This window comes from Zeus faber (genome assembly GCF_960531495.2).
Source record: "Zeus faber genome assembly, chromosome: 5".
In the NCBI taxonomy this organism is placed as follows: Eukaryota; Metazoa; Chordata; class Actinopteri; order Zeiformes; family Zeidae; genus Zeus; species Zeus faber.
The window spans coordinates 10,387,049-10,410,223 of NC_137192.1; the positions used below are offsets into that span (position 1 = coordinate 10,387,049).

Below are 23,175 nucleotides of genomic sequence, written 5' to 3' on the forward strand. Positions count from 1 at the left end.
AAAAAAAAAGGGTCCAACGGGAGGGGGGGGGGGGGGGGGGGGGTGGTTCTACAGCAACGCAAACACATTTCTCCTAAGTGTGGATGCCCGGAAACTTAGGCTCGACCCCCTCGGAGGATTGACGATTTGCCAGTGTCTGCAGCAAACCAAACAGAACAGCTTGTGCTTGTTCTTGTTCTTCTCAAAATTTGTTTCTGTAATTCATATTAAAATCCATTTCCATGAAAATTCAGATTACACCAGAATTGGAGCATGTTCCAGCATCCCCCTTTTCTGCAGAGCTGCTGCACCGGACTTGAGCTCAGCAGTGGTGTAAGACCTCACCGGACTAGTGCGCTCTCACACTTATTCCATTCTGAAATTAAATTCCTCGTTTTATTGGCTGCAGAACGGCTGTGTGGCTAATGGCACCTAACTCCATTTTTAGACACGGCCTGAAAAGTTTGACCGCCACAGCCGGCCAAAAACAATCTTTTCGTACCATCAGGGTGACATCCGTCTCCGTCCACTGCACCCAGCTTGTAGCTATTCCCCTCTCCCTTGTTCCCCTTCTGTTGTCCCTCTGTAAGAGGCCAGCTGCAGCTGACAGGACAGCACAGGCCAGGGGACAATTAGGGAAGCGTGGGAGAGACAGCTGGACCTGGTGCCAATTACACTGACCAGGAACCGCATACACAAAACATGACGCCTCAATGGGCGCCCACTGTAAAGCTATGCCACAGAATTTGGACAGCCGCACAAACAAGAAAAATGCAATTTTCTTTACAAATGGTGAAATAAAAGTGACAATATCCGTTTTATTCATGTCTGAGAACAATCAAAGTGCTTTACATAATATCACAATAGGACATTCTGAGAGGGAAAAAAAAAAATGAAGTAATGTTGCTGGGGTTCTGCATTGAGGAAAATAGTAACAGCACAAATAATGAACGTGAAGGGAGGTTTCTATGGCATCTAAAGTCTACCTCAGGCAGCATGCACCGTGTCCACTCCAGTATAATGGTCCGCGTACTCAAGCCCAAATCCAGCGTCACTGAGAGGCTTTGCCCAGCAGCATGCACTGCAGCTGCCTGATCCTGCTCGCCTGTGGCAGCGTCAGGCTCCTCTCCGCTCGCTCATCCTCCTCAAGCAGCTGCTCGAGGTAGCAGGAGGAGCCCAGGAGGACGTGGCCTGTGGCCTGCATCGAGAAGAGAGTCCAGCGCAAGGCCTCCCTGGAAACAAAACAAGACAGAGTGCGTCTCATAATCAGCCAAGTTAGATCTGTATCGTAACAAGAGATAGTTAGACAGGCACAAAAGGATACACACGTAAATTCAATTTCATTCAAGAAAGTGTAATTCTTGTACAAGTCCCACCTGAGTGTTTTTTGATTGGTGGGTTTCATTTGACTTAACAGACCATGGGTAGTATCCACCACAGACACATCGGTCAAGTGGAAAAAGTCCTGCGTGACCCCGTCCTCAGCATAAAGGTCCAAGTGTCCCTCCCAGTTCCAATTTAGTTGATTGACTTGATATTTCTTCAACTCACATTGCTCAGGTCACACACACTTTGCTTTTGCCTGACCCCGATGCAGGCTGATAACAACTATGATGAATGCAACTTAAGTGTGGCGCACCTGAGTGAGGGGCTGTCTGACCTGCGCTGCATGAATTGTAATTATGTGCCACGGGCTCTGTAATTAAAGGGACTGGCAGTGGTAGAAAAGCATGCCACCGTCAAGCGCGGCCAGGGACAATTTATCCAAGTGCCATTCAGTGGTGCGCAGAAAACGCACAAAAAACAAACCCACCGGCAGCTTAATGGTACAGCTTTGCACCCGAGTTAGGCCATATAGGAAGTAACTTTTTCTCAACCTCTGACCCACCAGCTGACAGTCCCGCTAGGGTCTAATCTCTGAACAACGAAGACACTATATCTGCAAGATCTTATTGAGAAGGTTCAAAGAGGAGGAGGCTTGAGTGCCCGAATAATGATGTTTTTTTTAAGTCACAAGTTATATAGTGGCTGGCTTTTAGGTCACAGTCTGACCCCGATGCACCATTAGTTTCCAGCCTGGTGACCTTGTTTCTGAAAGTGGCCCAAAGGTATTGACAAGTAGCCTCATCGGACTTGCACATGAAGTGAAGGAGTTAGCTCCATGCCCTAGAGGCCAGGCTTGCATACAGTGCACTACTGAGTCTGACCTCTAAAGCGCTACATACAAGCAACTGCTGCTTTTTGCCAGAGTTTCTTTTGTGATGGGTGGGAAATGGGGTTTAGCCATATCAATACAAAATTGATTGGGGAAATCATTTGTGCATAAAGCGCTCTTGGCCTCACTGTACCGTTCAAGGTCAAAGCTCATTCCACTGTGAATTCACACTCAAAATGAGTGCTGTGGGTTAGCTGAAGGCTAATTTACATATGCTGATGCGAACACAGAAAACGACGGCATGAATGGCATCGTTTTTCTAAAACAAATTACAGTGCAAAATATATGAATGTGATAATATTCATTTTCTCGGAGTTTATGAAAACTGAACTTTTAATGCAATTGTCTTTTTGCATTTGTCTTCAGTGACATTTCATTACCGCTGCCATGTAAACCGTGCACTCTCTGGTCCAACATGCATTTTTGTCTTCTATTGAAATGATCAACACCGGGTCAAAATCAAACCGCCAATCGAAATATATTGTGCCTCTGTGGAAGAGCTGCTCCTGAGAGATGTTAACACCGATCTTCAAAAAGCACAGGTTTTCCTTATAACGGCCATTGTCAGAAAAAAAACAAAAAAAAAAAAAAAAACAAGCATGAGGGAATATGTCAGCACAGCACAATATGATTGACAGGACATATTCATAACTTCAGACAGTTTATCAATAGGGCTTCAACAGAGCACAATCTGTGGAGAAAACACACAAACTTGAGCTCCGAGACCTCATATTTGTTGATTCCACAGAATGTAATCCTCTCTGACAGACTCTGGGCTAAAGCTGAAAACCAGCAGATTCCAGCAGGCAGCAATGACATAACTACAGCCAAAATTAATCTCAATAAAATCAATCTTTTGTTCTCCAAGCTAACCGTTTCACCTCTACTCAGCCCACACAAACTGAAACACATATGAACCGCTGAAGGTGGTTTTATACTTTTCATTTTGTGGAGGCAAAATGCTGCTGTTGTAGGGCAAAAGTCACCAGAAACAGGTGCTACTACAATGCAGCCTGTGCAGCGAGATGCAGTTTTACAAAACCATCTCCACGCTACTCCGTTCTAAAGAGGTTGATTACGGAATATGAATTAAGTGGAGTCATTTAAATGTTAGACAACACATTGCCATTCCACACACCCACGTCTTGCCTCTTTAAGATGGATGCAAATTAGTAGTAAATAAATTAATCCATTCAGGATTCGGAAGATCTTATTTGAATCTATGCATTTCTGTCCATTTACATTCAGATATACCACTCTAGCTTTTTGTTTTCCAAAAAGCTCCAAAAAAAGCCACCTGAGAAAATAAATGATAACTGATCCTCTTTCGCACTGCCCATCTTTAGATAGATTTATTTTGGTTCACTGGATACAGTACAGAAGCACATGATGCATACAGCGACATGTCAGCAGCTTTTTCTACTCACTTTAGAAGTCTTTTGGCAGCGTGGCAGCGCAAGTCGTAGGAGACGGAGTAAACACCGTAAAGAGTGGCTTTTACACTCAGGCAGCCAATGAAATCGCTGGGGTTATTTTTGTAGAGGTCCAAGGTCAGTTTAGCCACATCTTTCCTGTGCTGGGCGCCGTCGACGCTGGGGCTCACTTGAGAGATGCTAACCTACGGGTGGGCGGGCGGAGAGAAGGAGACGCTTTTAGAGTTACTCAAATCAAGTAGGATAAGTTAAACCAGGACACGCAGCAGCTGCACCCCATGTTGACTGCGGTGAGTCATCCATCAGGCACTTAGGATCGGGGTCTAGTGCGTTTTAAACTCCAGGGAATGGCACAAAGGGAGAGTAAAAACTAGATTTAATGAGGCAGCTAATGATCAGCGTGAGGTAAGGAGAATTTCATTCCGGTGGAAAATCATTCAGAATCTGCATTGGTATGCAAATTGTTTGCTAAAGGATGAACACAACTGTCATTTAATTTGGCTTGACTTAATATTTGAATTGCACGCTTCAGTTTGTGAGGGATTGCTAGCACAAGTGATGGCAGCAAAGAAAGGAGGAAAAATGAAAATTTGTATACCAACATTCCCTTCCACCTTGCACAATGAGATGCTAGACGCTGACGAACAGTGCCCCCTAGTGTTAAGAACGGGGCTCATACCGGAGATGGGTTCCAATCCTGTCCCTTCTCCAGAACCATGAAGACAGAGTTTTGAGGCAGCGTCTGGAAGAACTCCTCAGTGTCCACGCCCGTCCCGTCCTCCTCCAGCACCAGGCCACTGACACAGGACACGTTGAGCGAGTCCGAGGCCTGAAAGAGTTGGTATAAAAAAAAAGAAAAAGAAAAAAAAAACAAAAAGAAATAAGGAGAATCTGGTCAGTCATTTTAGGAATGAATTCATGCTCACGTCCCTTGTCACTTTACCACTGAAATCAACAATTTGCCAGATTTCTCAGATCCAAGCCACCATGAAGGGAATATGTCCTTACTACAAACTCCAAGTATACAGTGCCGTACATTATAATGAACTTATATATTGTTAAAATCTTGGTTTATAATGAATAAAATGAAGGCATTTGAGGGTAGGTTTGCATATATCCCTTCCTTTTTCTCTGCATGGAAATAAAACCACCACGATTATTGTTTTTACAGGTTTGACTAAAAAGTGAGTTCACTATATCTAATCTGTCTGAAGTTATTTTTAACTCGTCATGGATCTGTCTGGGGCAATATATTCCAACGTCTAGGAGGTTGCCGCTTCCAAAGAATCGCTCTGACTCACCCCGCAATCGGCCTTACCATTGTTTTGTGCATCTGAGTCACATCGCCTCACGCCATGAATTCATGATAAATGGGCCAGCTAAAAAGGAGCCCAGCATTTTCTGCATCCAACTGTTTGATCCCAAATCTCCCACAATCACAAGCGCAACATTCATAGTCTTCATAGCGACAGGGTTCATTCTGGCATTAGAATGAAATGAAATGAAATGAAATTCAAGGCCTTTCAAGTATTTTTCAAGCGTGATTGAGCATGAAATTCAAGCACCTCAAGGACCTGGTGAGAAACCTAAAGCATCTCCTCTTTGTCAAAACTCCCCCTTCCCCACGTCCTTACCTTGTCAATAAGGTCCCTGAGTCCATCAGCCATGATGCCCTTCTTCACGCTGCGGTCAGCACTAGTGACCCGAAAGGGTTTTGGGCGAGTCCGAGCCGACAGGAGCTGCTGGGTCATGGAGGCGCTGGCAGACACGCTGGCTGTTACACATCTTGCAAAAAAATAAAAATAAATTAAACAAGTACAGAGACACAACACATTGCATGTGTGATTTAAAAACATGACCCCCATCAACATGGTTACTGAAGGCAGACAGACGGACAGACAGACAGAGAGACAGACACACACACACACACACACACACTTACTTTGAGAGGGAAGATGGAGTCAAGAGACTGAGAGACTTCATTGCATAATCCATTATGTGCTTGAGGGCACAGAAAAGTTACTTATTAGTCACTTTAACATTACCACCAGCAACGCTGTAATCTCAGGGCGTGTTGAGCTCTTTTGATAAGCAGAGGAGCGCTTAAAAAAAAAAAAAAAAAAGATTAAATCAATAACCGTGTCAACTCTGCTCTGTTCATTTAAAAATAATTGGCTATGCTTTGAATGGCTCTAATATAGTGATATTATCCAGTAAGACATACAGTATGTGAGGAGAATTTGAGACTTTGGAGATGTCACAGCATGAAAGATTTTGTTTGATCTGTAACCCACAGATCAAGCAAATATGTTCAGTTTTAAAGTTCGGTCAACTAGTTCCTTTTAGGTCAGAGAATGGCACGGTCAAATACCAAACCTGCTTGCTGGCTTTAAAATGGAATCAATATTTATGTTGCAGGTGTAAGGGCCAGGATGTGTAAGGGAGTTGTTAAAAAAAAAAAGGAACACAGCCCATATGTAGCAGTATTTGGTCTTATCGTGCCAACAGACAACAATGAGTTGAAGTCATTTTGCTCGAACCAAGTACAGAAAAATAAGCATGAGTGAACATCTTGAGGCTGTTCGCACAGCAGAGAAGTAGCTAAAGGTTTACAGCAATCCTGTCAAAAAGAATTCTACCAACAGCTCTGGTAGAAAGTGTTTGATGGTAGTCTTGTAAAGGTACTACTTTATTTTCATTATAAACACGTGGACGAATTTCTATACAAAAAATTAACTCACCTTGTCTTGAGGCTGAGTATATCGTTTGGGGGATACTTTACATGTGACTGCCGATCACAGTTTTAGGTCAAAAAAACCCATTATACAGATATATTAAGAAAGAAGTCGATTCAGAATGTTCACAAAGACAGAATTGCCCCCCGCAATAAATAAATAAACAAACAGACAAACAAACAGGCTCAGCTAACACAGAATAGGCCGACATAAGGTCAAGATCGCTCAATCGACACATACCTTTAAACAAAACAGATGTTTTCTCACAGCTGTAACCTTTGCGGTCGTATTTGTAGAGCGGTCTCTACGACGCTTTAAAACATAAACACTTTGGTTGGAGAGGGGAACGCGTCCGCTCTCCCCCTCTCTCTTTTCCTGAATGCTTGTTGTGATTATTATTTTTTTTTTTTTCTCCTCCACCCTCTTGCACCACTTGGTCGTTCACCTTTGTGATACTGACTCTTCATTGAGTTTCATGCAACTAGCGCCGTTGAGCAATCCGCACAATACTCCCACAACCCCACCCCTTCATATTCCTCCACCCCCCATATTACAAGGCTGGGGCTGTCTCCAGCACAATCACTAGATAAGCAAAAGGTACTGTCATATAGAATTGGGTCGAAGTCCCTCGTCTTTTTTTTTTTTTTTTTTTAAATCCACCATTTTATCTGCGTACGTCGCTTTTTGTTACGCAGGGTTTGACCATGTCGTGATGTCACGTCAGTGTATCTTTGACAAAGGTCAAAACATGGGCTGACAAGGATGAAGCAATATGGTTTATGGAGGATTAATATGACACACACACACACACACACACACACACACACACACACACACACTTTTTAATTATAATATAACGGGCTTTACAGCAGCTCACATCAAAAACAGTAGGCAATAATAATAATACATGGAATAAAAACATTGGCAATACGTGCAAAAAAAAAAAACCCACAAAGGGAAGATGGAGTCAACTTCCCTCACAGAAATAGTACATTTGCATTCTTTTGTCCATGAATGCATTTTTACAGCAGGGTTCCTTCTGGCATTACAGAATACAACCAAAAAAAACAAACAAACGGGTGCGTGACCCCCGGGAGCCGACGCACAGCTCGGTCGGCAGCCTCTGGGAGAGGACTACGGAGAGTTGTGGCGTGAGGAGTGAAAACACGGCCCTCGCGTCGGCGTTATCCAGACGTGGTTATGATGTGGTTTGTCCGCTACCGATGGAAAGCGGTGCGATCGATGTAAAACAACACTCACCTTCCCGTGCGCTGGAGCCCGGAGAGCGGTGCGTGTGACGCCCGCGCTGCTCTCATTAGCAACACCTGGTTTAGCCTGAAGCTAATTGACTGTGTTTTTTTAACGGAACAAAAAGGTAAGAAACAACATGTATTTATTTACTTATTTATCGTACATATGTTTCTTCCTGGTTTATATATGTTTTGTTTATACACTGTATATACATCTGTGTGTGTGTGTCTGTGTGTGTTTGTTTTGTATATTAACACAATATGAAAAATATAATTTATTTGTAGCCTCTTGTTTGTTAGGTTTTGTCACAAATCCTTGGAACTGGCGTTAATTAAATGTAATATATTTCAAATCTAATTATACACACACACACACACACACACACACACACACACACACACCAGAACATCTTCACCCATCCAAACCTGCTCAGTTGGAAAATGTGTAACATGTGCTTGGGTTGCGATTTCATGACAGTGTCGGCCCAAACATGGCAAACCGTCATTCCCTGAAGTGACACAGGCAACACTGCGTCCTTCTCTAAAGCACAGGCCATAATTATTTCAACTTCTGTATTATCACTGTGATAATTCATGGATGAGGATGAAGGCAAAAATTAAGGTCAAGCTCACCCTCGTACATGAGCTAATAACGGGGGGAAAAAAAGGCACTGATGTGTCACTTAACACCGTTGAATAATATTTTGCATCCAGTGTTATCTTTGCACAAATGAAATGTAATGGGAAGTTATAGTTCCGTGGTTTCATCTTCGCCGTGGATGAATCATGCGATCGCTAAAGCCATTACGATGATGTTTGCTATAGCTAATAAGCCAGGTCGCATTACTTGCAAGTCGTGCTCTGGGCCTTAAATAGCCGCGCCTTGTTAACCGAATTGATCAAGTAGTCATAAATGCAGATCTGTGAAAAGAGACAGAGGTCAATTTCCTCCCGTGGCCTTTGTTGTGTTATCCGACACGCCCCGTTGTGAGACAGGACGGCTGACGGATTCTTTTGTGCTGCAATGATTGGTGATCGTGGCAAAACAATGAGTGTGCGTGACGTCAGCCAGAAAAGAGAGAATCAGACTCAGAAAAGAGAGAATCGTTTTCCCGTAATAGGCTGAGTTTATTAACAAGGTAACACGTACAAACAACAAATACATTTCAAACTGAATATTCTTCTGACTGCGGCAGAGACGGAAACCAGCTTCATCCGACATTGTTTTTCAGTGGTATTTATACTGGAACGGTTTCTCCAGGTCCTCCATGTTCAAGTCTTTGTGGCGCTAAAGAAATAGAGGAGAGGAGCAACTCTGGGGGATGGACTTCTGACTCTATCAGTTTTTTTCTTCCGGAATAAACATTAATTTAATCACACATCAGCATAAAAATGTGGAAAGGAAACTCTTACGAGATGAGCGTTCCCCCACGAAGCCCCCTGACGGTCCCAACCCGCCCCCCGCTTCTCATTTCCTTTTGCCGATGCGGGCCATCAGTTCCGCATTGGCCGCCGCCTTGGTCCTCATGTCCTGGTTCTTGGCCAGGTCTATGAGGACGCTGAGGATGCTGGTGGGAACGTCAAGGGACAGGGCGAAGCGCGAGCCCTGCTGGGCTCTTTTGGGGACCTGGGGGACCGGGCGAGGGACTCGCACCTGCCGGAGCACCGGGTGGTACTCTGGAGGAAACAGTGAGTTCAGCATGCCGCTGCGGTTCAGAATCCCGACGGCCAGCGTGTCCCTCTGCGCGCCTTCGTCCATTCCGACGCCTCCGAGGCTGCTCCTCTGGCCGTGGGCGCAGCCAGGCAGCAGCAGCAGAGCCAGGCACAAACACACGCGCACGCTCTGCATGGTCGGAACTCTATCTAGAGGAAGAAAAGTCGGAAGAGGCAAAATGTCAAACCTATGATCGCTTGGTTTACCGAGCACAAGCATCCCCGCAAAAGATTTTCCCTCACTCATAACATCCTCCCATGATCATTTGCATATGAGCGGTTCTCACTAATGCGGGAGAAGCAATCCGTGAGATGCACAATCAGGAGGATTTCAATTAAGTGTTGCATGAAATGACACGATGAAAATAATTTTTAACCACCGGTTAAGAGCCTACAACCAAAGTTACACTGTTGGTCTCTGCTTATATTTCAAGTGCCTAATTGAAGAGTACACATCCTCCAAATTATTTTCTCACCCCATCATTGGAAAGCACGAAACAGTGTAAACAGTTGGCTGATCTTTGCCAAAAGACTTACTCAGTGGCACTGGCGTTGGTAACTTGGCAGAAAAAGCACTTTTTTTTTTTTCTTTTTTTTTTTCCTCTCCCGGGGTGGTGAAGCAGGGCTGTGATCTGTCTCTGGTCTTCCTCTGCCGTCCCGTGTCTCCCAGCTCTTCCACCAGAGCGCTGTGAAGAGACCACTGTTGTCCACAGTGCGATACGCAACCGGACTTCCCTCCGCTCGTCCACAAGTCCTCGGTTTTAACCCACGTCCTCCTTCAGCGTCACACGACCCTCTCCCTCTCTGTTTATCTTTTACATCTTCACCCCCACCCTACCCACCTCCTTTCATCTAATTTCCTCTCCACTCGCTGCTATCTGTTTTTCTGTCTAAAAATAACGTGATGGCAATTACAATAGTTTTCCTGTTGTGACATGAATCAAAGATGTAAAAAGATCTGTCTGCCCTCCCGCCTCTAATGAAAGCCTTCCTCCGTCAGGTGAAGGAGTAATGATGTATTCAGTGGATAATGTTCCCTGCTCATCATGTAAAACGAAAGGCGAGGAAAAGCTGATGTGGAGGCGCCACTTCTAACACGTGGCATAGAAAATGTGGCACAAGAACCGTTCTGTGAAATACTAAATCCTAAATTCTATGAGGCTGCGTGACGGATCACTAGAAACATTCAAGCATGTGCAGGGCCTCTTGGCTCTTTCTTACTCAGTTCATGCCGTTAGAGGTCCAGAAAGAAAATGGATTTGTGGTTTTGAGTGGTGAGGATGTAACATCTGATCTCAAAGACAAAAATTATCTATCTATATCTATACACACACACACACACACACTACTCGCAAAAAGTTAGGGATGTTTGGCTTTCGGGTGAAATTTATGTAAAATGTAAAAAGTTCACGTGACATTGATATTATATCATGAAAGTAGGGCATTTAAGTAGAAGCATGCAATGGTGATTTCCTCATCTCAAACAATTCATTGAAACAAAAGCCAACAACAGTGATGGGTTTACCACAACAAAAAATGTCTGTCTCAATAACTTGTCATGTGCCCTTGAGCATCAATTACAGCTTGACAACCACGTCTCCTGCTGTTCACAAGTCGACTTATTGTCTGCTGAGGCCTGGCCCCCCACTCTTCTTGAAGGGCGGCCCTCAGGTCATTGAGGTTCTGGGGTACAGAGTGACGAGCCTCTACACGGCGACTCAGCTGATCCCATAGGTTTTCTATGGGATTCAGGTCTGGAGAAAGTACAGGCCACTCCATTTGAAGTACCCCAGTCTCCAGCAGCCGTTCCCTAATGATGCAACCTCCATGAGCTGGAGCATTGTCGTCCATGAAGATGATATTAGGCCTGTGTTGTTCATGCAGGGGCACAATGACTGGATTAATGATGTTATTCAGGTAGTATGGGCTTGTCACTGTACCATTCACAAAGTGTAGGGCAGTTCTGTATTGACTAGACACACCTGCCCACACTGTAACACCACCACCACCAAAGGCTTGTCTGGTGACAACAGTGCATTCTCGTGCATCGTTTACAACAACAGTTGTAAACGATGGGAACCGACATTTTAAAAGAAAATTTGAAAAATAAAATAAATAAAAATAAAAAGCATTCTCCTTGACGTCTCCAACATCGTTGGCGGCCATCATTTCTGCTCAACGTGAATCGACTTTCATCAGAGATGAACGCTGTCCAGCGTTAATGCTCCCTGGCCCGTGCAAGACGATGATGCCTGTGCCTGGTGGAGTGGTCAGGTACCCTTGCAGGTCGTCCAGCACGCAGACCAGGCTGATGGCATTTTAGGTTCATCCTGAAACACACACACCGCGTTCCAAATGATTATGCAAATTGGATTTAAGTATCAAACATTTAATTTTTTGTTTTTCAATTAAACTCATGGATGGTATTGTGTCTCAGGGCTCTTTGGATCCCTGAAATCAATCTCGGAAACCTGTGATAATTAGTTTGCCAGGTGAGCCCAATTAAAGGAAAACTAATGAAGAAGGACGTTCCACATAATTAAGCAGGCCAGAGGTTTCAAGCAATATGGAAAGAAAAAGGATCTCTCTGCTGCCGAAAAGCATCAAATAGTGTAATGCCTTGGACAAGGTATGAAAACATTAGATATTTCATGAAAACTTAAGCGTGATCATCGTACTGTGAAGAGATTTGTGGCTGATTCAGAGCACAGACGGGTTCGTGCAGATAAAGTCATAATGAGGAAGAATTCTGCCAAAAAATTTGTGGGATTAAGAGAGCAGCTGCCAAAATGCCGTTACAAAGCAGCAAACAGGTATTCGAAGCTGCTGGTGCCTCTGGAGTCCCGCGATCCTCCAGAGGCTTGCAGTTGTGCATAAACCTACTATTTGGCCGCCCCTAACCAATGCTCATGAGCAGAAACGGTTGCAGTGGGCCCAGGAATACATTTAGACTAATTTTCAACCAGTCTTGTTTACTGATGAGTGCCGTGCAACCCTGGCTGGTTCAGATGGATGGAGTAGTGGATGGTTGGTGGATGGCCACCATGTCCCAACAAGGAGTCATGTTTTGGGCCGGAATTATGGGGAGAGAGCTGGTAGGCCCCTTTAGGGTCCCTGAAGGTGTGAGAATGACCTCGGCAAAGTATACAGAGTTTCTGACAAACCACTTTCTTCCATGGTACAAAAAGAAGAACGGTGCCTTCCGTAGCAAAATCATCTTCATGCATGACAATGCACCATCTCATGCTGCAAAGAATACCTCTGTATCATTGGCTGCTATGGGCATAAAAGGAGAGACACTCATGGTGTGGCCCCCATCCTCCCCTGACCTCAACCCTATTGAGAACCTTTGGAGCATCCTCAAGCAAAAGACCTATGAGGGTGGGAGGCAGTTTGCATCAAAACAGCAGCTCTTGGAGGCTATTCTGACGTCCTGCAAAGAAATTCAAGCAGAAACTATCCAAAAACTCACAAGTTCAAAGGATGCAGGAATTGTGAAGATGATATCAAAGAAGGGGTCCTATGTAAACATGTAACTTGGCCTGTTAAGATGTTTTTGATTGAAATAGATGTGTGTGTGTGTGTGTGTGTGTGTGTGTGTGTGTGTGTGTGTGTGTGTGTGTGTGTGTGTGTGTGTGTGTGTGTGGCAGTGCCTATGTTTTTCTCAGTTGTTGCATGGGTAAATTCATCCAAACTATTTTTGTTTGAATGACCACCTGAGACAAGACCTGTTTTAATTGCAGTAATTTAAGACAAAATGAAACCTCAGCAAATATATTGTAAATCTAGTTTAACAGCAATTCTCTCCACAATGTTTTAATCCCATAAGAATGGTACAATAAGAAATTAAGCATTTTCCCAAATCTCCTCAAAGTACCAAACTGAACTGAACTGAACTTCTACTCAACTCTACTCTTCCTTTTCCCTCTCGAACCAGACAGTTATTGCGGCGAAAGATTGTGTAACAAGTTATTGCGTCTTCGTAGATGATTCATTGTATTTTCATGCCGCGATATTGTGTTGTTGCGTAACTGTGTCAAAATGTTGAAGTGACTCACATCCAACTATGTCGGGGTTGAAGCTCTGATAAGATCCAGAAACTCTGACCGTTATCGTTTCCATAATATCATGACCACCTTTTCACAAGATCCATCAAGCACCCATCACTTTTGATGGGTGCCACTCATTTGTTGCCTTACTATTGCCTTGAAAGGCTGAAATTGATTTAACCACAATGTTTAATTACTTTTAAAAGACATCACAAAAGTGTTTGAAGTCATTGAAGTACCGGAAGTGCAGTGCAGCGAGCGACCGGAGAGAAAGCCCTCTGGAGAAGCACCAGACTGTCAACCCCGGGAGAAGGAGGGAGCGAGACGGAGCATTCCTCCTTCTCCCGAGTGCGTAGAGTCTAGCTCATCAACCCATTATCCTCATCTGACTAATGATAAGCATTATTTTACGAACGGAAACCGGAGTTGAGCCCCGAGGGCGGTTGCGGCATCAGGAGCTCCCCATGAAATGTGCACGGTAGGGTCACAGTCCTCACCCAGCCTCGTTAGATCAGCACCCTCCGTAGGATTTGGACTTGGTCCAAGGAAGGTCCATGGAAGACGCTCCGTGCCCGCACTTAAGCACAGCCTGGAAATAACGTCCCCGTCCCACCAGCCGTTTCATTCTCATATCTCACAGCGCAATCACATAACAGGGATGTATGTTTGTCATGATTCAAGTTGCATGTTTGATGGAATGCACTGGTTTAAAAATAGGTCATGGCGCAAGTTCTGAAAATGGGAATTGCTCATCTATAAAATATATACTTTGTTTACAAGGTGTTGAACAAGAGCTCTCTCTCACTTTTTGATTTTTTTTTTTGGATGGCTGTACAATGTGTGTAGGTTAAGGGCTACAATAAGTATACACTTAATGATCATCTAATACAAGTATACATAACATACAGATAAAAGAAAAATCAGCTCATAGGAAGAACACAGAAACAGCTGTACACTATGGGGAGAAAGGTCTTTTTCGGATGGCATTTAAACGGTTGTGACAAAAGCAGTTCTGTGGCATAGACAGATTTATGAGCTTGGTTGAGAGAAAAACACTTCACAGTTGGCAACAGTGGAAAAAACTGGACTTTCACCCCAGACAATTATAATCTTTATGCCAAACAAACACATGTGGACATCTGCATGTTGTCCATACAGGTACATTTATTTCTCCTTATAAACTCAATTTGCTCTTTGTGAACCGTAAAAGATCAAAAACATGTAATTTAAGTGGACTGTTGATGTGGGGAATAATATAGCAGTGCTGTGGATCTTTTCCTCACAGAAATTCTCACATTGATGTTTATCCATCAAGGTTGCATGGCTTTATTTTATATTCCTGTCAGCATTAGGTGTTGCTGAAATAGCAGCACGATGTAACCGGGATACACAAATGACTAACAGCAGCCCTACATGATGTTTTACCGTTTTTATTTTTTTATTGGAATGAGAGCTTCTGTTATGTACAATAGTGGACAGAAACAAAACATTACAGCAAATTATAAATAGACTTGCTCCACCGTGAAAAGTTGTACAGTGTCCTGATTTAATGGTGGATAGATTGCTTAATATTGAGAAGATGTCCCTCATCCTCCCGCTTTAGAAAGCCAGTACCAGGTGATAACGAAGACCCACGCAAGCATCACTGATAATTTGGGGCTACATAAAGTGAAGAACAACACTCAGAACGCGCGGACTAGCTGTACCCCTCATTACTGGCGGAGGTGGGGGACTGAGGGGGGCAAATGGATGGATGAATGTCTGGCTGTGGCACTGAGAGAAGCTGTCTGCCAACCTCTGCCTCACCCTCGCAGTGATGCAAGAAGCGAGGCAGAAGGAGGGGGGTCTCAGGACACACAGAGCAACAATAAGAGCCTAAAATCTCAGCCAGTACATGGCACTGCGTATTCTGTTGTAGTCTGGTAGCTGCTCCACGGGGCCTGGAGAAGAGGAGGATGGAAGGGGTTAGAGCTGACGTTGTCAACCCTAGGATAACAGGACATTTGAGACTGGTATATTGATTTTTAAGTTATTAGTTTGTAGGGTTTGAAATATAATTTCTATAATGCATTTGGAGCTCCACCATGATATAATAAAAGTACTGAATACGATACTCAAAATCACATGAAAACAGTTGCTAATGCAATGTCAAACATAATGCATCTGGTCAGTTTTGGAAAGTACAGGAAGAAACATTTCTCTTGACCCTCAATTGGCCTGAATGTGAATTCTAACACATACAATGAGAATTTTGGGACCTCAAAAACAGGGTTATAAGCCAAAAAGATGTTAAGAACTCTGGAGGTTAGAGTATGTACTTCCATCCGCAATGCACCAGTGTGAAGCCCAACAGAACTCAAATTTGACTTACCCACAGCAGACACGGCAGGACACTTGTCATAGATATATTTGCTGCAGACGTCACGCACCATTTTGGGGGTGACGGCCTGGATGGATCGGGAGGAGGGCAAAGGGTACAAACATCAGCCGAGAGGCGTGTCTAAGTTTGTTTAAGTACAGAGCTTTGAGACACTCATGTAAACTCACGTTGATCCGGGCGTCCCACTCGGCCAAAGGTATACGACGGCCGTAGCTCAGGACGTGTCGGCCGATTTCATCACAAATGGGCGTTGTCCCTGAAAAGGTGAGGAGTTCGGGAAATAAGAGGAAGACTTGGGCGACCGTGCAAAACATTCCAATCGATTGACGATTCTAATGGGAGAGGAGGTGCGCATAGAACGTAATGTAATGCGGCAAATCACGTCTCCCTTTTGCATTAATCCAGGATTTATTATTTACATGTAAAGTATCTACACAAAAACATCTAGTTTTTACTAGATGAAGTCGCATAGCAACAAGGAGACGTGCGTGACGGGAAACCGGACACTGGGGACAGATTTCTTTGGAACGGAACAGGACAGCCCCTTAACTCAGTTGTGTCTCATACAAGTAGGAAACAAACGAAAATACATCACAGAAAAACTGCGTGGGAGTTGGCAAAGTTAGGTTTACTTTTTCATTTCAATACAAGTAAGAAACTAAGGAAATGAAAGAAATATAAATCTCTCGATGTGATTATATTATATATTGCTATATTATAAATCACAATATATTAGATTTGCATATAGAGATGCATGTGGTGAAGCATTCTAATGCCAGCTGTCGGTCATTAATGTCAAACGGCGATCTACGATTTAATCTGCGATCTGCCAAAGTCTAGCAAGCAGTTGTCGACCTACGGGGGTAACCGTGCTTCTAGACTGAGTGACTACGCGACTGCTTCCACTTATTACCGTTGAGCTGCCCCACCAGGCTGGCCTTCAGAGCATTCTTTCCTCTGGCTACGTCACTCTCCGTCAGTGTGGTGCAGAGGTTCATCCTGCATGAACACAGATCAGCAAAGCGGTTGGACCAAGACGCAGTACGTGACAGAACAGTCGGGGTCCCCAGTGGAGTGTCCTGAGCTTCCCACTGACCAGGCGTTCTGCGACCAGTGCATCATGTCCTCAATGTGGTGCTTGTCAGTCACAAAGTAGATGCCCAGGAGGCCGGTGTCGCTGTAGGAGGAATGGAAGGCCTGGAAGCTGTGACACAGGTTTTGCTCCACCGCCAGGCGAGCCAGGCGGCTGCTCAGGTGCTGTTGGCACAGAAGTGATTCAAAATGTTATTTAGGCTGCATTTTTAAAGAGCTGTTAGATTCATTTGTACAGAAAGCGGATTTGAATCTAAGACCATCATAAAATCATCTCTTAAAATGAATATTAACATTGCAAAAAAAAAAAAAAAAAAAAAAAAAAAGGTTCTTGGTGTCAGGATCACCTAAATTATTTCTACAGTTTCCCCAAAGGATGCTAACTGGTTTGATAATCTGATGAAACTGAGACCATCCTGAAATAGAGCCTTTCCAGTCTGATCTGTAGCAAAAATAGTAGATTTAGCACATTTTGTTCCTCCCAACAGGTCCAGATGCCGGACTGAGGATCCTGACAGGATTACTGAAAAGGTCATCGTCTTCCCCTCCTTAATGGCCACTCAAGACACAAAGAGCCTCGAGTGGGCAAAGCTACAAGGGAGTGTGGCACAATGGTGTCCTAAACAATGGACAGTGTTATGTCAGGACAACCAATGTATTAATATGAATAAGTACCTAAATTAATATATTCAATTCACATTTAGTGTTATAAGGGCTGGCAATCGATTTAAATATTTTAGCAATTAATCACATCAATGTCCATAGTTAATTGCGAGCACATTTATCTGTTTAAAATGTACCTTAGAGGGATACTTCAAGTGTTAAATACTCTTAACATGGGAGTAGACAAACGCTTATTTTATGGAGATATGTTTATTGGAAATCAATTAACAACTCAAAACAATGACAAATATTGTCCAGAAACCCTCAAAAGGTACTGCTTAACCAATGGTGACTGAGAACATGGAGTGCGCAACAAAGGATGCCTTCTCTGTCTGAGCCAATCACATCGCACATAAGAAAAACAAGTCTTATTTATAACTTTTAAAATTGTGCTGATGAAAAACTTGCATGATGGCATCATTCATGGATTATAATAACATTTGGCACCTGCTACTATGCCAGGATGGTGAAACATAGCCTACATAAGGTGAGGAAAATCCATCTTTGAAGGGCTTTTTAGAAGCCATCCTCCTTTTTGCTGATCCATGTTTGCTGATCATGCCGAGTTAAAGTTTTCAGTGAATGAAAGTTTACATCTTCATTCTTACAAATCAGTTATAAGTCAGATTTTTGATAGATATTGAATTTTTTGTCTTATTGAGTATACTCTGCAGACGCCGTGTGGTGCCTACACCTGTATGAATTAGCCAGGGGTGGGTGGGTGTGTGTGTGTGTGTGTGTGTATATGCGGGAGAAAGACTGAGAGAAAGAATGCTGTATTGTCATGGATATATCAGTAAGACATGTCTGTGTTGATGCAGCATGCAAACTTAACAACATAACCAATCAGACTGTAGTTATTACATTACTATATGTCACTACAATGTCCTAACCTTTCCGCCACCGTATGTGATGTCATAACTGCCAATGATGCAGTTGGCCACCATGAGTGGTATGATGTCTGGGCTGGCGGTGCTGGCACCCTCCACAGCGATGGCCACGTGAGCCAGGGGCATAGCATCATCACGCATACAGATCTGAAGAGAAATATATGAACAACACAGGAGAGTTTTTAGGAGATCAAGGGATGTTTCGGGGGGGGGGGGTTAGGGTGAGGGGCATTCCAGCAACGCAACACCAGTCTCGGCCACAAGGATCTCACCTCGCTGCCTGTGAAGCGGCAAGGGGACAGCACGGGAATGGCGTCACCCTCATACTCAAAGGACATGCCACTGAAGTGGGTCTTGGCCAGGCTGACCAGCTCGTTATGGCTGACGCCTGCAGAGCAAATGGATGAGAGAGAGACTATAGACAGCAGACCGCCGAAGCAGACTGAAGGTGTTTAGAGAAGGCCTTCTAACAGACTGGGAGACAAGCACATACCTCCAGCAGCTGCCAGCACCATGCGGGGAGCCTTATAGTGGCTGCTGATGTACTCCACCAAGTCCTGACGGGAGAGAATCCTAGGGAGAACACAGTCGCCATCACAAGAGTGGAGCGTTGGGAAGGTTTCCATTTAAAAACCTTCACCCGTCTAGTCGGACTCTATATTATAATATGTGTGTGCTAGTACCGAGCATTGCTGGACGGTCCAAGGATGCTGTGTCCCAAGGGGGTTCCCTGGAAGGCTGTGGCATAAAGCAGGTCCAGACACACCTCTTGCAGGTTGCCTTCGACCTCCTCCAACTCCCGCAACACCACAGATCTCTGCTGCTCAATCTCCTCCTCGCTCAACGAGCAATTCTGCACCACCTCTGACAGCAACTCCACAGCTGGGGGGGGGGGGGGGGTGACAGGTGGAGGACAAAAGATTTTGAATGACCAAATACAAATGACCAAACTCACCGCTAGAGCGCCATTACACAAAACGTTTACATCTAGAAAATCAATGCATTTTGAAGCGGGGCTGGAGGACACTTAAGGTTTGTCGTGGTGGGCACTCCGGTGGTTTCACCTTTAGGAAGGTCCTTCGCCAGGGCCTTCATGTAGTATGCAGTGTGCTCCCGGGAAGTGTAGGCACTCAGCTGAGCACCTATAGACTCCACCTGCTGCTCAAGGGCAGTCTGGGGGTGCTTCTTGGTTCCCTATTGTGGGAAAAATTACATCATACAGAGAATGATAGTTAATGCCAAGTTCAGACTACGTGATTCTGGGCTGATTTTCCGCTCGCCGACAGGTTTTTGGAGATCGCCGAGCAAAGCCCTAGATTGGAGGAAAATCATAGCTTTCTCCTGTGAGCGACGAGCGTGTGGTGTGAACTGCTCACAACGCGATCCGACTGCTCGCTGAGCACTCACCGACGAAATGTTCAAATATCTGGTTGGGTCGGGATAGAGTCGGGAGTGACGCAACGAGCTCCAGCCAATGAGAGCAGACACGGAGTGAGGGGGAGGGGAGGAGCCCAGAAGGATAGCTCCGTCCCGTGCATGGTATCGTGTCATTTCTCGCACGTGATTTTGTGACAATACGCAGTTTGGAGACCCAACAGACTCGTCTGGGATTCTTCCTGATGAAAGATCTTGTAATGTTTCAAAGATGAAGATTCTTTATTCATCACACACACACACACACACACACACGCACACGCACACGCACGCGCACGCACACGCACACGCACGCTTTCAAATGGTCGCCGGTGAAATTAATTCTCTGCTTTTAACCCATCCTGGCTTGTCCTTCCTCTGAGGGGCAGCCAGGAGCAGTGGGCAGCATATACAGTGACCCCGGGGGGACCAATTTCAAATGTCCATCGCAGGTCAGACGACAATGCATGGAATGTTTTTGGTGGGGGTCCTTACTGATGTTACAAGGAGGAAACCCCTTGTGAGAAGGGGGAGAACATGCAAAATCCACACAGAAAGGGCCCTAATCGGCAGATAACCCGCCGGAGCATGGTATCAACAGCGCCCAGGCGGGAATCTAATCCAGGACCTTCTTGCTGTGAGGCAGCAGTGCAATGCACTGTGCCACTGTACCGTAACCCCCCCCCCTCGTCACCGATCAGTCATGTAGTGTGCCAACTAAAAGACTGCAACAGTACAGCGATCTGACGACTTTGAAAGTCAGGTAGTGTGCCCGTGGCATAAGGTGGATTCCCATGTTAAGCTGGATTTGGGACATTTTATATTTTTGGCCAAATGCCCGGAGTTGATCTGCACCTTGAAAGCCATGTGCTCGAGGAAGAATCCCGCTCCGTTATTCTTCTCACTCTCATAGCGGCTGCCAGCATCAATCCATAGTCCAACCTAAGACCGAGAGGAGAGGTGGATGGAATTAGTCCATTTTCAACAGGCATCCATAACCTGTACTTCTCATTAAGATGGTGGAGTCCCTACGGTGCAAGTGGCATGTCCGGTCTCCTCAGAGGCGATCCTCAAGCCATTGTCCAGGGCAGTGAGGCGGGTCTCAGGGGCTCCCACAAGGCTCTGGGCATAGCTGACTGAGGCCTGACCACGCCTCAGGGACAGCAGAATAGGCTGGAGGGCGCAGACATTCATATTAAGAAAACATCACAAAATGAATTATCACAACTCCTCTTTTCTTTTTGATAGCTTCCACAGTAAAAATAAAGTTGAACTGTATTGAAATATTATTTTTTAAAAGGCTGTTAAACAAACTTAACTAGATTTAGAAATTTCCCTTGAGATTTTTGGTGTCCATGGCTGCATAAAAAAAAAAAAAAAAAAATATATATATATATATATATATATATATATATATATATATATATATATATATATATATATATATATTTTAAAGACTCAAAAAGCAAGCAGTGTAAGTTGAGTGAAATATATTTGAGGAAATTTGTATCACAAGTAGTTAATGACATTTGTAGATATCATAAAAGTTTAAAACCCTGTATAAAAATAATGATTAACATGTTTGAAAGTTAAATCTGGTATGTTATGATATTGGAATTTCTAAATAAAATTCAAGGTTTAAGAGATTTTGCCATAAAAATGAAATATTTGGGATAATGAAATCAAACTGGTTTTGGACATTTACTATCAAATTTTAATGTTGTAGTTTCACCTTTTCAAATATGATTAAAAAATGGGTGACAAACTTGTTGATATCACAATTAAAACCCGGCATCAGAAAGACAAAGTTCAGATTAATTATGTGATAGATTTTCTTTATGTACCATTTCAAACGGGATATCAAACTAAAAACAAACATCACATTAGATAGAAAAAACATGAAGTCAAATTCCAAAAATGTGACATAGCATTCCTTAAGTCTAATATCAGTATTCTAAAATCTGAACGTGGATTCCCTCGATGAGCCAAACGATACTAGTGTCATAATATCATGGTTTCAATATCAAATATTACACCCTCTAGCAGGCTCATGATCCACTACTAAAGCAATGTTTAATGCAGAAGAATGTGCTCAACAATTAGCTTCTACGTGCAAAAGGGATCTCTATACCTACACACATACAGATTTTTTAACTCTAAATACTTATAACAAGGTCATTCATCAATAAAGTCATAAGAATAATAAGAAACCTGATCCTATAATAATGACAAATAAAAAAAATTATTTGAGAAGGGTTGATATCAAATTTGAAAAATACCTTTTTCACAAAATGTCGGTGTTAAATGGCTAACGTGTCCGCATAGTTTTATTTAGAAATTGCAATTCTGGTCAACAATGCATTCTTTTAGGATTGCAGGGAATAGATCCACAGCTTTAAATGTCAAGCTCTGGAAGATATTTCACAGAAGCTCCTCCAGAGCAGTATTTTCTAAAACAAAAACCATATAAACAGCGAACAGCTCAGCGGCCACTGAAAGCTCGCGTCTACTGTACTGATGCCCTTGCATGGACCTTCTCCTTGAGAACGATTTCACTTTATTTTTGGATAAAAAAAACAAAAACAAATAAACAAATCCTTCCGCCACAAAGTCACCCAACTGCCTCTGTGCTGTTTGGGAGGGCAAATGGGGGCGATTGAAAACGCTGGGTTTGACCACGTCCCAAATCACGGAGAAAGCTGGAGGGACGAGCATCACGCATGTAACATGGGAACATGTAACATGTCTGCTGAATCCAGATGGTTCACACACAATGACATGCCTGGTGCGGCAGGTGACCTTGCGCTGGCTACAGATTAGCTCTCATGCTAGCCGGCGCTAGGAAATGGTTTTGAGGCGCTACGCAAGCTAGTGACCAAAACATCGGCACACCACCTTCGACGAAACGTTCGCCCAAACAATGCTTGATTTCACCCCCCTGACACTGTAGATTGCTGTGTGCGTTTTCACTTACGCTGCGGTTTTTGACGAGGGCTCGACCCACAGTGCTCCCGACTCGGCACACGGACGCCGCCATTTTGCTGGATAACAACCAGAGAGAGAGGCTTTTCCTCTCTGACGACAGCTCTTTGGTGCTTTTGAACAGCTGTGCGGCGCATTAGCCCCGCCCGTGGACGCGAGGAGTCCTGCAGTGTTTCGCAACCTTCTTTCTGCCACGGCGGCAACAAATCAAATCCCGCGGCAACGCACCACTGTCCCCTGAACCACGAAACACGTCACAAAATGTCACAAGCAGGTATGACTGTGTTTATGTTTATGATAGACTCAGCCACACCCACCCACCCAGGTGCACAGTGTTTAAAAACACCAACTTACAGGAGCTCAAACGTGTCATTAACACTA

At 44.1% G+C, this 23,175-nt stretch overlaps 2 protein-coding genes across 2 annotated transcripts; both read right to left on the reverse strand.

Annotated features, from left to right (window-relative positions):
* Positions 1–772: 772 nt before the first annotated feature.
* Positions 773–5,622, reverse strand: cidec (cell death inducing DFFA like effector c; the record flags this gene model as incomplete). Its single annotated transcript, XM_080001277.1, has 5 exons — positions 773–1,211; positions 3,622–3,812; positions 4,307–4,456; positions 5,262–5,412; positions 5,570–5,622. The coding sequence occupies 5 exons, from the start codon at positions 5,620–5,622 to the stop codon at positions 1,031–1,033; spliced, it is 726 nt and encodes a 241-aa protein (XP_079857403.1). The 3' UTR covers positions 773–1,030.
* A 9,166-nt stretch (positions 5,623–14,788) lies between these two features.
* On the reverse strand, positions 14,789–22,905 carry uqcrc1 (ubiquinol-cytochrome c reductase core protein 1). The gene is made up of 13 exons (XM_080001267.1): positions 22,787–22,905; positions 20,845–20,985; positions 20,668–20,754; positions 19,464–19,593; positions 19,083–19,281; positions 18,893–18,972; positions 18,672–18,787; positions 18,403–18,546; positions 16,851–17,011; positions 16,668–16,753; positions 15,922–16,010; positions 15,746–15,821; positions 14,789–15,314 (listed from the first exon to the last, which is right to left on the reverse strand). The coding sequence occupies exons 1-13, from the start codon at positions 22,847–22,849 to the stop codon at positions 15,250–15,252; spliced, it is 1,437 nt and encodes a 478-aa protein (XP_079857393.1). The 5' UTR covers positions 22,850–22,905; the 3' UTR covers positions 14,789–15,249.
* Positions 22,906–23,175: the final 270 nt, after the last annotated feature.

Excerpts from the sequence above, each read along its gene's own strand:
- uqcrc1 (XM_080001267.1), bottom strand. The coding sequence starts at position 22,849 with ATGGCGGCGTCCGTGTGCCGAGTCGGGAGCACTGTGGGTCGAGCCCTC. Across the intron at positions 20,986-22,786 it reads CCCTCGTCAAAAACCGCAGC|CCTATTCTGCTGTCCCTGAG; the intron begins GTAAGTGAAAAC and ends TGCGCCCTCCAG. Across the intron at positions 18,973-19,082 it reads GGACCGTCCAGCAATGCTCG|GATTCTCTCCCGTCAGGACT; the intron begins GTACTAGCACAC and ends TGTTCTCCCTAG.